This window comes from Tetrao urogallus, assembly GCF_951394365.1.
Source record: "Tetrao urogallus genome assembly, chromosome: 4".
Lineage (NCBI taxonomy): Eukaryota > Metazoa > Chordata > Aves > Galliformes > Phasianidae > Tetrao > Tetrao urogallus.
The window spans coordinates 2761351-2780426 of record NC_136817.1 but is presented as its reverse complement, the minus strand read 5'-3'; the positions used below and the strand labels follow the sequence as shown (position 1 = coordinate 2780426).

At 45.8% G+C, this 19076-nt stretch overlaps 1 protein-coding gene across 1 annotated transcript in view; it reads left to right on the top strand.

Annotated features, from left to right (window-relative positions):
* Window positions 1-18628, top strand: part of SPMIP2 (sperm microtubule inner protein 2) — a gene marked incomplete at both ends in the record, with an annotated part of 29461 nt that extends 10833 nt beyond the window's left edge. The window contains 2 exons of the mRNA XM_079534643.1: window positions 1686-1744; window positions 18472-18628. Of these exons, the coding sequence (XP_079390769.1) occupies window positions 1686-1744; window positions 18472-18628 (216 nt within the window). The remainder of the gene's footprint in view (window positions 1-1685; window positions 1745-18471) is intronic.
* Window positions 18629-19076: the final 448 nt, after the last annotated feature.

Genomic DNA, 19076 nt, shown 5'->3' with positions numbered 1-19076 from the left:
CTAGATCCTTGCCTTCATCACTGTAAAGGTGCCATCGCTGCAACAGCTGGATTAAACATGCTTAATAGCTTCTAATTTCAGAAGCTGATTAAATCATTGCTCTGGCCTTGTGGCTCACCAACAGCCCTTGATGTAGCTCATGCTTTCCCAAAACAGCTATACTGCTGTATAATCAATGAATATTAAGATGTTATAATTATGACATAAACAAGAGAGTTTGACAAAGCAGACTCTGATAACAAAAGAGGATAAATAGAAGGCTTACCCCTAGCATAGGCTCACCCACAAAACACCAGCAGAGATGATCTGCAGAAGATATCCTTCCCCACTGGTAGCCAGCTCTTAAATAGGTCTAGGAGGGGTGCAGCCAGGCAGCACAGCTGAATTGCCTTCACCTGTGCTCCTCTGGCTGACTCATGGCTTGCCTCAGGTGATCAATCAGAGCTTCAGGCCATGACCCAGCAGTTCCCCAGTCCCCAGGCACTGGGGACTCATGCTTTTGCCCCTCACAGCAATATGAATTCAGCTGGTTTGTGGTACTTGATGCTGTGCGCTGGAGACCACGCACGTACAACTGGTGCAGATGGGGTGGATATGCCTGGAGGAGTTCTGTTCTTCAAGCTGTCCTAGGCAAGGGTAACCTGGGAGAATCAACCTCCCCAAAGCAGGAATCACCTCCCTTCTGTGCAAACAGTACAGAACAATCAAACCTAATTAAAGTTTTCACAGTAATTTGCTGCTGCTGCTTTTACAAGAGTCTGCACACTGCTTGTGTCTTCCAGAGAAGCCCACAGAACTGCTCTGGTTTATCTCCCCTGGCATCTCTGATAAAGAAAGCTGCCACGTGCTCCCCTTATCTCTCTATACGCCTCATCAGGGAAGAAAACACCCTGCAAAAAAATGTTACTCATAGTGACTGTGGTGATAGATGTCCTCACTGCTGCAGCCTGAAGCCCCTGAGGCAGGAACGGAGGTCGTGTCCTCCTCCCAGCCACAGACACGCTGAAAAGCTCCAGTCCGTCTCAGCAAATGGGATAAAGCTGTGTGCTGGAGTCTGTGCATCAGTGCCTATACAACTGTCTCTGTGCATCATATAAATCATATAGATCATATAAAGACTGCCTAGAAAGTGGGTGCTGCTGGCAAACGCACCGTGCCATGCCGCTTCTCTCCCCAAGGCAAGTGTAATGCGTGTGGCTATTTCACTCAGCAAGTGAAGTTTAAAAAATAACTTCTTATTGATGAATCATGACATACTTAGCAGCGATATCTGCTGTCCTCTCTGCCTCGTGCCTCATGATTGCAGAGGCGGTTTGTCATGCACTTTTGGTATCGCCCCTTCTCTGTTTCTGAGTTATGGCTGCTCGATGCACTTTAAAACAATCCCTTATCTTTCCAACAACTGTTCTTCTGCTTAAAAAATAACAACAGACAACCGCAGGGCGACGTTTCTCTAAGTGACATTTTATTACCTCTCTAGATAACTCTTCCCAAAAATTTAAAGGTGTCAAACCGCAGCCAAGCTCACCATCTCTGCAGTCTATGCACAATATGAAAGCAAGAGATGCTTGTTATTTTCCACCATCTCTGGTTCCTTTGTCACAGCTAAACGGACCTGGTCCTACTGGAGAATAATACCTTAAGGTTAACACTGTACATAATTTGATTCTGTTTCCCTTTTACAGAGAGGACAGATCTGGCAGGCTGCTGAAGATCAAGCAACACACCGATACCAAAGTCCATGGTAACCACTTATTAATTATTGAAAATATGTTCTAATTGCTACTGCGTAAGGATGTTCTTCAGGAGCACCTGGAGTAGGCCAGTTATTGGCATACTTGACTTTGAAGCTTAACATATCTAACATAAATTTATTGCTGGCACCCTGTGCTGTAGAAACCATTGAGAATGCAAAGCTAATATTTTGTCATAAACCAATGAAAGTATTCCTGCATTGAAGTACAATGCATTTCAAGCAGCTAGAAGGGGTCTCAGGGGAATATTTAATCCCCTTTGAAGAGAGAGTCCTGTTTCGCAGAAGCCCATTTAGTTTCTGACGAAATTTCTCCAGTTACTTTCATTAATACATCTTGAAAGAAGTCACAGGTTTATAAAGTGATGATCAGCAACAATCATCTTCAGCTGAGAATTTGTTACAGAAACTGTAAAGTGACAGTAGAAAAAGCCCTTATGGGACTTGCAGAGTTATTCCAGCAAAACCATGCATGTGAAAAGAGATTGCATTGTGCTAGCAATACGTAAGACTTCAAGAGGTTCACCACAGCCAAGAGCTTTGACTACTGAGGCATTCATAATGGAGTCCGAGGTTAAAGATGAAGAGGTGAGGAGGACTGAGGGCATATGGAGAAGGAGAGCTCAAGGGGTTTTGCTTCACCTCCTCTCTTTCCCCCTGGAATTTCCCACTGGAAAACAGAGTATTAACGAGTGCGAGGCAATGAACTTCAGTAGAAAACAGGAAATGCTTCAATTCCCTATAGCTGGCCTGGGAATCAGTGGGGGATGACTGAAGTACGTCTTCCCACAGCGGGTTGCCACACATGCCACCTGCTCCCGGGGCTGCCATAGTCTGTCCTGTCCCTGCTCAGCAAAGTAATGGGCTCTGCTGGCCTCAGGTGCCTGGGCAGCTCCTCTGAGCTGATCTCAGTACCTCTGGTGGCAGCAGCACTACTGGGAACAGATGAGCCAGCTGGTCTTCGATAGCTATCATCACTCCCTACACTGCAGCATGGCTACGCTTCCCACTGCACCAGGATTACGAAACCTTCAGGAACTGGCTGCTTATTTTGGCTATTACAGCAGTGTGTTGTTGAGACTCTCGTAGGCTGGTGACAAGCTGCAGCATCAAAAAGGCTACCACAAAATCTTGGATCCCATCGCTGGGCAACAGCCAGCAGCAGTCAGACAGCGCTGCAGCTTTGCTGTAAGGCACCCATAAAGCACGTGTCTTATTAAGCACTTTGAAAGCAATCCTGGTTTAAATTGATTGTTGATCAAAGAAGCAGCAGTTTGCTGCTGGGGAATGCTCTGTTTGCTTTTCATCACAGGAAGGTGAATAAGTAAACAAAGACACCCAAGTTGGAACCAAATAAATTAAATGCATTCAATTAGCTAATGGAATGGATCACAAAGGGGGGCTCTTTTGGAAAATTCAATTAGCTTTTCCTGATGTGCTGGGATTCTCATTAACACTATTATTTTATTTTATTTTTTTTTAATATTCTCTGTAACATACAGGGGAATGACTTTCAACAGAGCCTTTCTCCTGCCCTTCCCATACCTTTCAGACCCAATTCTCTTCAATCTTATAATCAGTACTAATATGTGAAAAACATTTTTAAGCTAAATAACTGGCAAAGTTCATGAGTACAAGGAACATATTTCAGATTTTTCTAATGGAACAGGGTGTTCTCAGAGATCAGTTTCAGGAGTTGTTGCATGATTTAGTACCATTGCTTAGAGAAAGGCTTGACTCAGGCATGCTCACCAGTGCCTTTTTATGGAAGAATAACCGAAAAAGAAGGCTGGAAGATGTATTTTTCCTGTGCAGAGCTGCCCTCGTGGTGTTGTCCTAGATGAGCTCCTTCTGCTTGCATTAGGTAAATTAAGGGGAGCGTGGCATTTCTTGAGGTTACATACAGAGTTGGCAGGCGCACCGCCTTCATGGTGCCGCAGTGGTGCTCTGTGTGGGGCTGCAGCCTTCCCATCCCCTTGCACTGTCCTCACCACAACTCCGTAGAACCTCAGGGTCAGGAAACGCAGTGCGTGATCAGAAAAGGCTGTGAAACCCCACCTGGTCCTTCCTGAAGGGACGAAAGAAGAAGGGCCGAAATTTCCTGTGAGTACAGTTGTATTCAGCACATGTGTTTTCAGAAGGAGCTCCTTCCTCTTTGCAAGCGTGCCTGAGCTCACACCAAGCACGTGGTGACAGGTCTCAAATGCCCCCTGGTTGAGCTGAGGAGATACTGGAGGAAGGATGGAGAGGAACTCCTCTGCCCCATGGAAAACCCAAAGCCTGCATTAAAGATGGCTCAACAGCAGGAAGCAGATATCCTGGGCAGGGTTGAGAAAGAGCAAGCTGGGGACAAAAAGGCACTTGGGCAGAAAGCATTTCTTTCCCAGGCAAGCAAAATAGCCAGGTACAGATGGAGCTCCCATATCTTGATGGTCACGTGCTTAAACTCAAGTGCTTTGCTGGATGAGATCTGGCATGCCCTTATGTAAGGGAATTATTTTTATCTAGCCTAATAGAGGCTTGAATATTTTGAGAACTCATAGATCTCATTGCTATGGAAACTAACTCTGTATCTTGAGGTCAATCTTGCTATCTCCAACTTGCAGAGCCTGCATCAAATCTTATAAAAAAAAAAAAAAGAAAGAAAGAAAGAGAGAGAGAGAGAAAAAGAACAAGTCTGGCCTGGCTGTATGTGCAGTTTCAGCCCCACTTCTCGCTGCCCTTGTCTCACTTCTGTAGCCAAAGGCAGCCTTTACAGGGCAGAGAGGTTACAATACTGGCAGTTCAGTGCCAACTGGAAGTTTGGGAACTGATGCTGTTAGCACAGACAATCAATGCAGAAGATCAAGCATGCAAACTGGGCTCACCCAGGGACAAGCATCCCCATGGGGAAGGCTTGCCTCGTACAGATGGGCACTCCTTTGTTGAGTGACCAAGCTGGAATGCTCACTGATGCTCCAAAATGCCAAACAACCCTTTCCCAACCCATAGATTTACAGCAGGAGCATTTGCTTGTCTTTTTTTTATGGTGAAAACTGCATGAATGAATGGAATTGCTGCCATGGGAGCGATTCAGCTGGTGCCATCTCAGAGAAACAGATTGGCTCCATCTTGTGTCAGGACATCTGCCACATTGCAAAATTTGGGCTTTTCCCTCTCCCATCCGACTTTTCTCCTCCACCACTTCAGTTACCCTCTTTTTACAGTTTACCAGACTTAGAATTGTTTCAACTGTAAAGTTCTACTGTAAAAAAAAAAATAGATTCAGGTTTAGGCAAAAATAGTAAATTTCAGTTTATATAATCCCTGAGGTGTTTTTTTTCCCCTCTTTCTGCCAAAAAAAAAAAAAAGCAGTGCTTGTCAATAAAAATGAGATGTTTTCTTCCCAAATGCTAATGCCCACTTGGTACATTGGTTTCTATGTTAATGCACTCGTTACACTTCAGCACTTGATAAACGTGCTTTATCCAGGTGGCCTCAGCATCTGCAGCTAGAGGAGGAGCTCTGTTCATCTTCTTCTTTGCTATTTTTAGGTTTGTGTAATGTTGACTTTCACCCTCTGCAGAACAAGGCTAATTAATCTCCCACCTATGCTCAAAGTTGCTTTTTTGTTGGTTTTTTTTTGTCTTTTGATTTTCTGAAAAGTAAATTCATACTCCTACTAAACAGTCGCAGAATGTTTTTCTGCATTTTCCCCTCAGCGTGGGTAAAACCAATATCTCCCTCTGCTCCCTTTTTATCCAAACCAAGCATTAGATAGGCAAGCACTCCGACTTTTGGAGAATCAGGGTCATGCGATGGTGGAAAATTAGAAGGAAGCATTTTTTAAAGGTTGAAGGGAATTCTGCTTTAACAGGAAAGGAAAATCCCACAAGTTTAATTCATGTAATGGATGGCAGTGACACACGCTCTGCTTTCTGGGATGAGTATCATTCCATAAAGGAATGCAACATGAACCAGTAGTTAAACTAGGACAGATGTTGCTGGAAATATCTGAGAGATGTTTACTTTATATTATTAGTGATCAAATATGCAGCGTTCTTGGGTAAGTCATCCTCATGACTTCCCACAAGACATAATATTTTCCTCGTTGGAAAAAGCAAATAACTAAATTGTAGGCAGCTTTTAGTAACCCAGACATTTTGGCCTGGTGACGTAGCTGCTGAGGTATCCACCAGCATCCCCAGCCCAACTGCTGCCCCAGCCTTGCTCCCCTTTTTCCCTCTGCACATCAGAATGATTCCCTCATTTCCAGCCCAGCACTGCTACTTTTCCCAATACCTTCACAAAGAGGAACGGCCACCCTCAACTGTCTGGAGCAAATTGTGCCTTCCTCCTGCGGATGCCCCTTAAAAATAACCTACTTCCACTTGCCACTTGCTCAGTGAGTCACTCTGAGCTTGATTAAGATGCAAAAAATACATATTTTTTCTTCTGATCAGGGTGTGCAATTGGCACATATGGGATTTCCCCTCACACAGATTACAAAGCTTTCAGCTACTACAGTAGAACTGCTGCAGTCTTCCCCGAGGACACACTTGTAGATAGCAAAAAATAAAGTAAAAATAAAATAAAATCACTGCAGTTAATATGTTCCTATAAAGTTAAAGCTGATTTAAGACTGCCAACACTCTGAGTTGCATTAGTATAATCCCCTTTAACTAATCAGGTGTGAGCTGTATGTGGAACGAACCCAAGCCCTCTATTATAGGGGAAAAAAAAAGACTCAGCAGCAAAGAGAGTGAGGTGTGAACCCTTCCTTCTCTTCACCCCTCTCTCCTTGCTGGGCCTGCCACCCTTTCATGATGGAGGCCGAGCAGTTTTTCAGCTCCCACAAACCCTGCTCTTTTTTGGTCCCCTACCTGTTTGCTCACATCAGTGGAGCTGCTGGGTTGGTGTGCTAGCTATTTATAACTGACCAAGTGGCATTTTCTGATTCCATCATCCCCACTGGTGATGGAAATGGATCAGAAGAAGCAAACTGGCTGGGCTGTGGCTGTCATGCACTGGCCAAACAGCCGGCCTCCCCCAGACCCATGCCTTGAATGTCCATGTCCTAAATCTCCTGCTTTTATACCCCTTGCAGCGTACTTCCCTAACTTCAGGTCTTTTCTATATCTAAAATATGCTTGCTGCAGTATGGCCATAGATTACTTTTCTCATCAGCCTGGGGGCACAGGAAGTGATACAGCTCTTACTGCAATCCCATTGACTTCAGGGGAATTGCTTCCATTAGAGCAAGCAAAATCAGAATGAATAAACGTCCTGTTCCTCCATTATTAACAGAGTTGTGCCATGAAGCCCACTGGAGCAATTAGATAGATAGCAATTAGATAGCTGATGACTGACTGAGCCTCTGCCGTGCCGTCCCTGGGCATGTGGCAGGTTAAACTACATGTCTGGATACCAGGAGAAGACAAACTAATCCTCAGTTTGTATTTTGCATCTCCCAACCCGCCAGCACATCAGGCAGAGGCTGCCCACTCCATCTAGCAGCAGAGCAGCCTTGCGTTCAGCAGTGCAGGGCATCTTCCTCCTTATCCCAGAGCCAGAACTGCTCTGGCAGAGCAGAGGAGGGGCACTGACAGAAAAACATTCTGCTCTTTGCTTTTACAATCCATTTGGAAACAGCTGGTAATTTCATTTTCTCTGTCTCTTCCCGTTGGGAATTTATTTTTTCTAACTCCTCCTGTTGAGAAGCAAAGTGCTCAAGCACTCGCAGGAGGTCCTTTCTCCCTCACTTGAGAGATGTGAAAACCCTGAGTCCCAGAAACATGACTTGGCCTTGGACACAGATTTGATGGAGCCAGAAACAGTTCCCAACTCCAGAGTGCCATGTGAATACATGAGCCACAAGACCATCCCTCTTCTTCATCACTGGTTCACATTTAATTTAGATGCAAACACAAAAAGGCTGCAAAACAAAGCAACACCATCACCACCCAAAGCCTCAGGCCCAGATCCACCATGAGTCAGACACACAAAGCTGCTCCCAAACTGCACCCAGCCATCACACAAGTGCAGAAGGAAGTGCTGGCAAGCTGCCTCCCTATGCAGAGGCCACTCACACCTTGAAGATGCTGCCCAAAGGGGGCTGGGGTTATGCTGGAAAAGCAAGGGGAAGGATCTCCCAAAGCCAGACGCATTCTGCACTTCCAGATGCTCTCTCAGAATCAGGTCCAAGAACCACCCCAAGCCCTGACCCAAGTCACAAATGCCACAGGGATTACTGGGCTCATCCACTCTTCTGTATCCCACTGTCTGGATTAATGGAATCGCCCATTTCATTTTTTCATTCCAGAAGTTACTGGTGCCAGCCTTTCTCCTTCCAGTGTAAATGCATCTTTCTTGCTCACGTCCTTTTAGACGAAAAGGAATAACTAATATCCCAATAATTACCATCTCACAGTGCTTTGTAATGGATAGGCCATTTACTTTCTGAGCAGCTTTAATCTCCATGGATGCACCCACCACTAACAGTAACACTTGGGTGGTATCCTTTGAGTCTTGCCTTGGAACTCAGTTACATCTCTCAGAGTGAGCAGCAGCAAAATGGTTCACAATGCAGCTGTCTTCAGAGAGGAACGTGGCAGTTGCAGCTCCTGTCGTACCTTGCTGTATTGCTCCCAAAGGTGTAGTTAGTTTTCCTACCTCCTATTGCCAGCTGCATGAAAATTCATATTTTGGGCAATTTCCTTATGTACAAGACATAGGCTTTTGCTTTAAATGACAAGCGAAAAACAAACAAACCCCTCATCTGTGCCTTCTGCCAATGCATTCTCATTAAGGAACTTCCACATTTCTCCACAACGGGGTTTTCTCTCCCCTTCTCTCTCCCTGCCTGCAATTCAGAAATGTCAGGAGTTAGAAGTGCTGACGTTGTTCTTGCTGCAGGGCTACAGGGAAGAGAGGCTTTGCTATAAGCAGAAATGTGACCTGCAGATTTCTTAGCCTTCAGCTGAAGGAAATAGGATGTTGCCTCTTGCACAAAGGGGTTTCACAAAGGACTCACATAACCTGTTATCTGCCACTGGTGGTTAATAGCATGAGTTGAAGCTGCAATCAAACGGTAAGGATCTTGCTGTTGGCCTAACTGAACGTTTTTTACTTCTTTCAAAGAAATGTGAAGGAAATATTGCAGCTCGGTTTTCTCCCTTTTCTCAGTAACTCCCAACTTCAGGCTCCCCTGTAGCAAAACAGCAGGAGCTGAGATCTAATCTCTGCAGCAGCTGACTTACGCAGGATACAACAAATCTTCTTGCAGATTTGCAGAAGGGAATAAAGAATGACAGACAGCTCAGTCCGTTTGTTCCCACTGCAGCCTTCACTCTTGTAAAAAGCAGCTCAATTTCATATAATCACAACAGCAAGCTGCTATAACGGAATACATTAAAAACACATTGGTGCAGTAAAAGAACGCCGTTTCACCAAAGGTCATGCTTTCAGTGCAGAGGAGGCTGCCAGTCACAGCAAAATGCCAGTACATCATACTGCAAAGCATCAACTCGCCCATTCCCTAACTGCCTCAGCTGCAGAAAAAGAGACTAGCAGTATTTACCTACCTCCTCAGATGCTGAAATAGTCAGTCATAAATTAAAAATACATGCTACTGAATATTTTAGAAGAGGCACGTGAAAAGTAAGACATATAGCTCCACAGAGTGGATTGTATGTGAGAAACGCATTGCTAGGAGTGTACACAAAACAAAGCAACCAATAATCTTGGAAAAAACCCCAATAACTATGCTGACAATATTTCATTGGCTTTAGCATAATTGCATATAATATTCCACAGCATTTATTTAGGACAAGGAGACCCGGCACTAAACTTCAAAGCATTTAACACAAACTAACATTTCTTCAGTTTCAGGAAGGCTCCCCTCCCTTTCCAACCGCCCACAGCACAGCACTCTGTTTCTCTGTGAGTGTAAAGATGCGTCCATGGATGGACATCTCTTTTGCATTCCCATCCACAGCTCCAAAGCATTATTTCCTATCGGATTGCCCTGCTTTCTGCAAAGCTGCCAGCACCAATGGAAGGTGATGCTTATGCTACAAGAAAATTCACTTTTAACCTGGGGGTAAATTCGTGGCATTATGTAATTGGAAACCTGTTACTGAAGAGCTCCTTGCCCATTTACCTCTTAGGCAGTTAGTAAATGAAGGAAGAGAGTAAAGCTGATTGCATTGACTACATTTTTGCCTTTTTAAGCTGTCATTTGAGCAAAAAGACGTGTACTCACCAGTCCAGGTAGTTTAGAAGGAAAACAATCTGGCTTATGATATTCATTCTTCCCTTTTCCTCTTCTTATCCTGAGTGATATTTGAAAAGCAGCCCAGGTGTCTGCATGGCAAGCATTACAGGCTGCTGCACCTGTCACTGTGGCTCCTTTTTAAGGAACTACTTGTTGGTGATTTAAATCTTTTCCAATACACCATTTCTTTAAAATGGCTGCTGGTGGGTGGGCAGCCTCCATTTCTAAAAGATTCAACGATAACTGATTGTTTTTAATCTCAGAATTGGGAAACAGTGACTTACATTGCTTTCCCTTTCCTAACAAGAAAATCAGTGAAAGGATTTTGTTAGACATCACACCTTGCAACACTGGACAAAAGACTTGAAATTTCTCAAGCTTGCCATTATGATGCAGTTGTACCTCATCAGCTTCCACCTGACCAAGTGCTACAGCTTGAGGCAAGCAATCCTCAGGAGAAATCTGTAAGAATTCATCATATAAATGCAGTGAATATCCTCTGGCATTGCATGTGCACCACGTTCTTTGAACAGCTAAAGGGCAGGCCAGGCCTCACAATGAGAAGATATAGAAACAGTGTAAAGTGAGAGAGGGTGGCAGTGAAGGTGGGAAAAGATGAGAATAGGAGGGCCTCAAAACAAAAGCAGGAGCACAATATGGGGGAAAAGGCTGTAAGCCAGGAGGAAATAAAGCTGAAGGTGGAGAGGTAGAGATGGGAACTGAAAAAGTCCTCCTTTAATCGGTCCTTTCCCAAACACATTTTGGTTCAGAACCTGACAATCAACAGACAGTTCTCGAGCCTCAACTTCGCACTGCTGGCAAACAGCTTTAAAACCCAATGGGGAAAAAGCAAGTTTTCTTATTCCCCTCATTCCCTGACCATAACTATAACGTCACCCTCTGCAACCTTACTGCTATTTTACTTTTTTCAATGTCATAAAACATCTCTACTGCAGCAGCATTAAAAGAGGACTGTATTTGTCTCATCTCTTAGCCCAGCTGTGGTAGGAAGGCAAATAATCAACCAGGAGTTGACGACCTGTAGCCTGTAGGACTTGGTCAGGTGGAAGCTGATGAGGTACAACTGCACCATAATGGCAAGCTTGAGAAATTCCAAGTCTTTTGTCCAGAGTTGCAAGGTGTGATGTCTAACAAAACCCTTTCACTGATTTTCTTTTTAGGAAGGGGAAAGAAATTACAGAATAAATAGTATGCAGATATGAATTTCTCATCCCGTTATAGGTTTATATGCATACATTTATCTTCAGCATCAATCAAGGACCAAACCATGCAACATAGAAAGTTATAACAAATACCCTCCTACTCAAGGCAAGTTTAGAGGGAGAGATTTTGTTCCAAATGGCAACATACTCGAACAAAAGCACTGATGATAACTACTCCCAGTGTGAGCTTTGAAATGGCTTATGACACAGCCAGATTGGTTCAGTAAGAAAACAGGTTTGGGGCTGGTTAGCTGAGATTTTTTTGCTGGTTTTATGGTTAAGGATAGACAGATGGATAAGGATTTTATTCTAGGTATTGGCAAGTCAGTGCTGCTGAAGGGCTGACACACGAAGCACTGACTCAAAGTTGGAATACCAGATTTTCATCAACACTAAATTTAAGCAGCGTTTCTGAAACTGTAGCCTGGATGCGCCGCCACAGTTTGCACACCACCTACCTCAAAAGAAGGATAACCACAAAGATTAGGAATTATTGTGTCTTAAGGATTAGCAAGGAACGTTCATCACAAAGGAAAAGCCAGACCTCTTGAGAAGCCCTGTGTGCAAACATGAACGCTAGGTTCTGCTCAAGAGCGCTTTGCAAGGAGCGCATCTCACATCATCCACCAAAAAAATTCCTGGTTTTCTAACTCCACACTGAAAACTGTTGGCTTGGAAGTCCTGACCCAAAACAATCCAGCTGGAAATGAGTCATCTCCACACGTGGGTGACACTCGTCTTTGTTTCCTCATTTTTAGTACAGGCAGCCACTTCATTCCCGAAAGATCTTGTCTCAGCAGTTTCCCTTTTGAGACAGTACAGTAAGGGAAAGAGCTAAGTAATCTATTTGTGGCTGTCAAACAGTACACTCGAAACTGTATATGCATGGGCAGGTGCCTGAGAGAGCTGCTCAGCTGTGCAATTTTAGTTATGCCGGGATGAGCAGGGGGAGAAAATGCCATGGAGAGGGCAGAGCTAGCAAAGAAAGGCTTCTGGTCAGTGAGAGAATAACTCGATCAGTGTGCGCCTGTGCAGAACGACATCTCGTTGCTAACACAAACCATTTTTTACCATTAATACCACTTCATCTTCAGCAATTAAGCATCTCCCAAGAGCATCTCCTCTCATTGAAACAGGAGTTCCTTCTACACGTGGCCCCTACCTCTCTACCTGCACGGAACCAACAGAGAGATCAGTGGGAGGGCTTAGAAAAACAAGCAGCAAGCAGCTGCAAAGAAGGTTCATACTTTCCTGACTAATCAGGGCTTTTGGTCAGGAGGCATCAGGAACAAGGCAGGTTTGGAAGCTCCTTGTGGCTCGTGCTCAGCTCACAGTGCCTCTCCGCACTCAGCAGTGCAGCTGGAAGCCATCAGCAACCCAGCTTGGGCTGGTGACATCACTGCTGCACAGAATGCATTTTTCACATACTGAGGGAGCAGGGATGTGTCCTGCCAGCCAGGGCTGTTCGCTGTGTAGGCTGAGCACACTGCAACCCCTCTTCGGTTTGCTGAAGGGGCTGAGGCAGCTGCCTGTAAATTGTGCTTATCAGTGCTGTCAGCTGCTTTACAAAACGTGCAGAAATCAGACAAAGGCTGGGTGAGGAAGGCACAGATTTAGCTGGGAGCCTTGGGAGCGATGCTGCGCTGCACATCACAGCAGGCAGGCTCATGGAAGATGTCTTAGTCTCAACTTGGACAGAGCTCTTTTCTTCATAGTGCCTGGGATGATGCAGTGTTTCGGTTTTAGGAGGAAAAAATGCTGATAACACAGCTATGCTTTCAGCTGTAGCAGTGCAGTGCTGTGTGGAGCCAAGGGTGTTTTTGCTTTTCTCAGTTTCTTCTGCTGTCCTACCAAGGGGAGGGGGAGGCAAGGAGCTGGTAGGGGACAGAATCAGGACAGCTGAGACATATTCCATACCATATGACATCATACAAAAGGCGAGCTCTGGAAATGGGGGGAGTTCTCTCTTCCTTCTGTTGCACAGGGTCTGGCTGGGGATCAGTCAGCAGGCAGTGAGAATTGGCTGTGCAACTTGCTGTATACAATCACATGTACATTTTTATAGCCATAACTAGTATCCTTTTCTTTCTTCCCTATCACAGTAAATAGTTTTACGTCAACTCAGGAGATCTATTTCTTTTTTTTTTTTTTTTATTAATTCTCTCCCCCATCCCATGGGGAAAGAGGGAGTAAATGATTGCATGGTGCTGAGCCACCCGCTGGGTTAAACCACAACAGCCATTTATCAAATGAATCAGCCCAGGACTCTGCCCTGCAGCCTAATGGAAGGCCTGCCAAGAGCCAGGCTGAGCAGCCAGTCCCTCACCTCAACATACCTTCGGGAAAGAGGCATTGCAGTTGTTGAGAATTTTACAGTGCACTTTACAATCCCCAGGCAGACAGAGATGGACAAAGAGCACAAATGCAGCGAGCTGAAGGACCAGCTCACCATATCGCTCTCATGCCTCGCCTGAAGTTGATTGCCTGTGCCTGAGAGCACTGAGCAGCTGAATCAAGAGAGGGGCTGCAGTTGGGGCTCAGAGAAGGGCAACAAACTGGAGCAGCCTTACAGCAGAGCATGTTGCTGGTAGCCCACAGCAAACAGAAAGAAGCCGTGTGTTAACGGAGGCTGTGGCTGTCCACCCAGACCTTCTAAGAGCTGACACAGCAAAGTCCCATCTTTTGATTTCAGATACCACGAGGTCAAGCCTCGCTCACGACCTCTGAAGGGAAAAATTTGAGACCTGATCTCAAAAATAAATACAAGGGCTCTGAAGTTCAAGTGAAATCCTTATTTCTGCAGATGTTTTAGCTGTTTGCATCTGCCTACTGCACCTTTAAGAGCAAAGCAGAGAAGATATTTGCTCGTGCAGATTTGCATTAAGATATCAGAAACAAAAAGATCATACTCAGCAGTTCCAATGGAGAACATACTTGATTTTATACAACTGCCTTTCTAGAAGCAAGTCTTAGTCAATAGTATGCAGTTTATGATATTGGTAAGAGCATGCCGTGTAAAAGTGTAGGAAGAAATATGATTTCTAGTGCACTCTAGCACAGAGCAGTTGCAATGCTGTCTGTACTTCTACTTTGCAGAAGTCACATGGGAGTCAGCTGCTCAGCAAAGCAGCCAGGTCCTTTGGGTCTGAGCGACCTCTGATACCCTCCTGCCTTCGGAGTTAGGCTGTCAACATGCTTTCAGTTTTAAGGCTTCAAAGTTCAGACGTGCAGCTGGTCACACTTACAAGCAGTTTTTAATTGTTTTTGCATTGCACCAAGAAGCCTTGGGTGCCAGCAAGAGTGAAAGACAGCAGGCATCTTTAGTCCTGTTGCTGGTTTAAAGGCAACTTTTTAACATCTGCCAGGTAACTTGGGCAAAGGAAGCGAGGTGATTAGTAAATTACAGAAACTTCGGATTCGCTATGCTTAAAGTGAAATAACACACTGCAAAAGGTACAAAGACTCCGTTGTTTACCCAGTTGTGATAGCTGGAGTCTGAGATTTAAGGCTTTGGATGCAGCCACATCCACTTGGGCATCATTTGACCTTGTTCCTAGCAGCCACTGCTCAGGGCTTGTGTGCTTCCTCGAGCTATCCCTTCTTGTTAGGTGTTTTTCCAGCTGACCCCATCTGAAGGAGCTGAGCGGCTGCATGGAGAAATATCAGACCTGACAAACAACAGCTGTAGCTCCAAAAGAAGTCAGAAGGCCTTTTACATGGTGTGCTCCCCCCCCCACCTCTCTGGGCAACAACCCTGCTAAGGAGTCTGTCCCCTTCCTTCTTACAGCCCCCTTTAGGTTCTGAAGGGCCCCTCTCGGGTCTCCCGGAAGCCTTCTCCAGGCTGAGCAGCCTCATAGGAGAGATCCACAAGGTCAACACAAAATACGTGTTGCTGTGTCACAGCCAGCCATCACCTTACTTGTCCTTCAGGCCGCAGCATCCCTGTGCTGTCTCTCTAGCAGCCACCTTTACAAGAGCCGCTTCTTGATCTCAAGCAGCCCAAAGAAATCATCCAAACGCCTCTGTTCTGAGACATGGCTTATATCATCTACCCCCAAGGCACTCTGTCCCCGTGGGGATGCTCTGCCCTCAGCTCCCCAGCAGCTGGCCCACATCAGCTCCTGGAGAACAGCTGTGGGGACTGCCATGGCAACACAAACCCCTGGAGCAGGACAGTCACATCGTGGTCGGTCAGGGCCACTTTTGATGCTCTGAGTCCCACCATACAGATTAAAACACATAGCACCAAGATTGAATCAGGAACTAACAGATGTTGCTACACAGAACTGGAATTTACAACTCCATTTTACTTTGCCGCTTGTTCTTCTTCTATTTCCTCCTGCCCCTACCCTTCCACATAGTTTAAAGCCAATTTAATCTTAGTTGCAGTATTTCAGATTACACACGTGCTTCAGAGCAAATCCACATCATACCAGTTTTCTACACTCAGATAAAAAGACGTTAAGACTCTGCATTGCCACAGAGGAGCGCTTTTTACAAATATCTCCACATCACTGCATAGAAGCATAGCCCATAAGCTGCTGCTGTGAAGCAGTGAGTTAACATCTTGCACACTCCACATGCCTGCCTATAACACTTTCCCACTGCTTCAAATGAGAAGCTCATTCAGAGACAACTGTCATCTTTCACTTCTGCTTTTTTTTTTTTCCTGAAAATGAGCACATCCTGGAGCAGACATCAGCTCCTGCTATTTTTCCCTGAGCGTTGCCCAGCAGCCTGTCACAAGTTACTTTTTCTACACTAGTAATGCATCCTAAGCCAAGAATAAAGATGCACAAGGGCAAAGAAACAGGTGTTTGGAAAACCAAAATACATTTCTTTGGCAGCATCTATGTCAGATTCCTTCAGCTAAACCTCTATACCCTCACAGGCACCCCTGCAATTGTGCACACATTTTTGAGGCAGCACGTAAGCATGAGAGAGTTCATTTTTTATTTCCTAAAAGATAGACAGATGCCTGGATGCCAGATACTTTCTCTGACTCTTACAGGACCTGCTAGGAAGGGAAAAGGGAAGAATAGGCCTCCCCATAACACACACACACACACACCTAGCCTGGTCGGCAGGACTGCTGGATGACAAAGGCATTAACTTAGCACTCAGAAGATCAGGTGCCAACCTCAGCCCCAGCCTCCCTTGCATGCCTTTAGCACTCACCTCATCCTTCTGGGAGGAACTGCGGTCATTACCAAAAGGCCAGGAAAACAAACAGCAGCTTCTTTGATGTTGAGCCCCAGACACAGGGTGAAAATTCCTGCTCTGCTGCCGGTTGGATCTGCTCGAGAACTTGAAGTGGTGAATCAGCTCAGTTAGCTCAGCATGGCACCCAGATTAGGCCATGATACAGGGTGATGGCGGAGAGGTTCAGTGTCTCCAGAGCACTTCTTAGCACTGCCACATGCTACCATACGACACTGATAAGCAGGGTGTAGGCTGTGCTACTGGGATGTTCTATACCCGCTGCAGTGTGTAAAATCACCTCAAAGTTCAGCAAGCCCACTCTGAAGTTCACAGTCATGTTGCAGCCTCAGCACGGCTCCACTGGGCATCACAGCTGAGGACAAGGGCGTGCAGAATGGCAGCCGATCATCACCAAACTACTGCAAGTGTGACAATACAAATGTAGCCCGCTGCTGCCAGAGATGTCACCCCTGACAGCCAGCAAGCTCAGCAGTGTGCAGAACTGTGGTTACAATGCTTTCTTAGCACCGCTCCCTTCTGCTGGAAAAGGAACGGCACTCTGTGCTATGAGCAACCAGCCAGCCTGTAGGTGTAGTTTGCTACTGGGGTTTTTTGGGACAACTGCTTTGAGAGACTCTTGCTTCATGCACGCTGTTTCCAGGAATGGAACTCACCCAGTTGTCAGCTTTCACATCAGACCATGGACTACAGTCTTCTAAGCTCCAGCTGCAGCCTCCACGCCAGCTCGCTCAGGGGCTGGCAAAGCAGCTGCTATCAGCAAGGCAAGATATGCAGGAAAACGTCACACATTTTAATCAAAAGCAGAGAAAGCTAATTTAGGAAGAAGCAATGGGGGAGGGGCAAGCCAGCTTTTCTGTAAAGCTTAGTATGATCCCAGAGATGAACTAGTTGGATTAGCTACTTAGCAGCAGTGCAGTTCAAACATCACGAGGCTCAGGAAAGGAAGCCCTTTGAAGATGGGAACAGCATTCCTGAATTACCTGCTTTCTTACCTACTGCGAGTGCACATGGGCACTCTTAATCTGGGAAGCCACCAGCTCTACTTCAGAGCTCATCGGATGCAAATGCATAACAACAACTCCTCCAGCCACACCTACCAGCCCATGAATTACCTACCAACACTCAATTTATTTGGCAGCATTACAAATGGGCATTGCATCTTTTGCCCTTTGTTTTTCCCCACTACTAAGCAACAGACAAGATGACTGCGGGAAGGAAATGGCATCATGGAAAACCAGTGAAGGCTACCTCCCTTGCAGGGTATAGCCACGGTTGGGCTTAACACAAATGTTTTAAATGCCAGGAGCCTGACCAACTCACTTGAAACACTGGTGTTTAAGTTACATGCCTCATGGTAAGGCACTGACACAGTTGGGTCAATTCCTCACCAACTTTGGGAGTTGCCCCCAGTACAAGAAAGACATGGAGCTCTTGGAACGAGTCCAGAGGAGGGCACTAAGATGACCAGAGGGCTGGAGCACCTCTATGCGGAAAGGTTGAGGGAACTGGGATTGTTTAGAAGGCTGGGGGAGACCTCATTGTGGCCTTCCAATACTTGAAGGGAGCATATAAATAGGAAGGGGAACAGCTGTTTAAGTGGGTTGATAGCAATAGGACAAGGGGGAATGGTTTTATACTGAGACAGGGGAGGTTTAGGTTGGATATGAGGAGGAAGTTTTTCCCCCAGAAGGTGGTGAGGCACTGGCACAGGTTGCCCAAGGAAGCTGTGGATGCCCCATCCCTGCAGGCATTCAAGGCCAGGCTGGATGTGGCTCTGGGCAGCCTGGGCTGCTGGTTGGCAACCTGCACACAGCAGGGGGGTGGAACTGGATGAGCACTGTGGTCCTTTTTAACCCAGGCCATTCTGTGATTCTTGTGTCTGCAAGATGAAATGGCAGTTAAGCTCCTTCAGGGGGCTGCAAGGCATTATTAAAAACAATGAGCCGAAGAGGAAAAAAAAAAAACCAAAACAACTTTTTCTCAGCACCAACTCTGTTTTTGTTCTATGTTCCCACTAGGCAGCCAGCTCCCTGTGTTCTTGAACATCAAGGCCATGGCGCACGGGCCCGGCTGGCCTGGGATCTGGGCAGGTACAAAGGCTGCCTTGAAACTCACAGCGAGCGGCCAGTCATGATCCAAGCTACTCCCAGCCACCAGCACCAAGGAAAAAGGTGAGGCGTCTTCTCCAGCAGAATTCAGACCCCCGCACCACGGCTGCAGTACCCTTATCTGCAACCTGCAAATGGAAAGAGAATCTTGCTGGTTTGGAAACATACGAGTACCAATATCGCACAAAGCACAGCCACACAACGTCAAAAGAGTCGCACACAGTAGGGAACCAAAAACAGTTTAAAAAGTCAAAAGAATTACAGTTGTCAAAGCTGAAGGGAAAAGCTTTAGGAGACTTAGCCACCTTAAGGAACTCTATGGAGCCAAAAGAGAAAAACAGCAACACTCCTATCCACAAGCATGGCTCTGGGAAGACCTCAGCAACACTCCTATCCACAAGCATGGCTCTGGGAAGACCTCAGCCTTCTGAATCAACCCGTATTTCTGCATCCACAAACACTTCTCTTCCCATAGGCTTACTGTCGCAGTGGGAGACTCCTCATGGGAGCTCGCC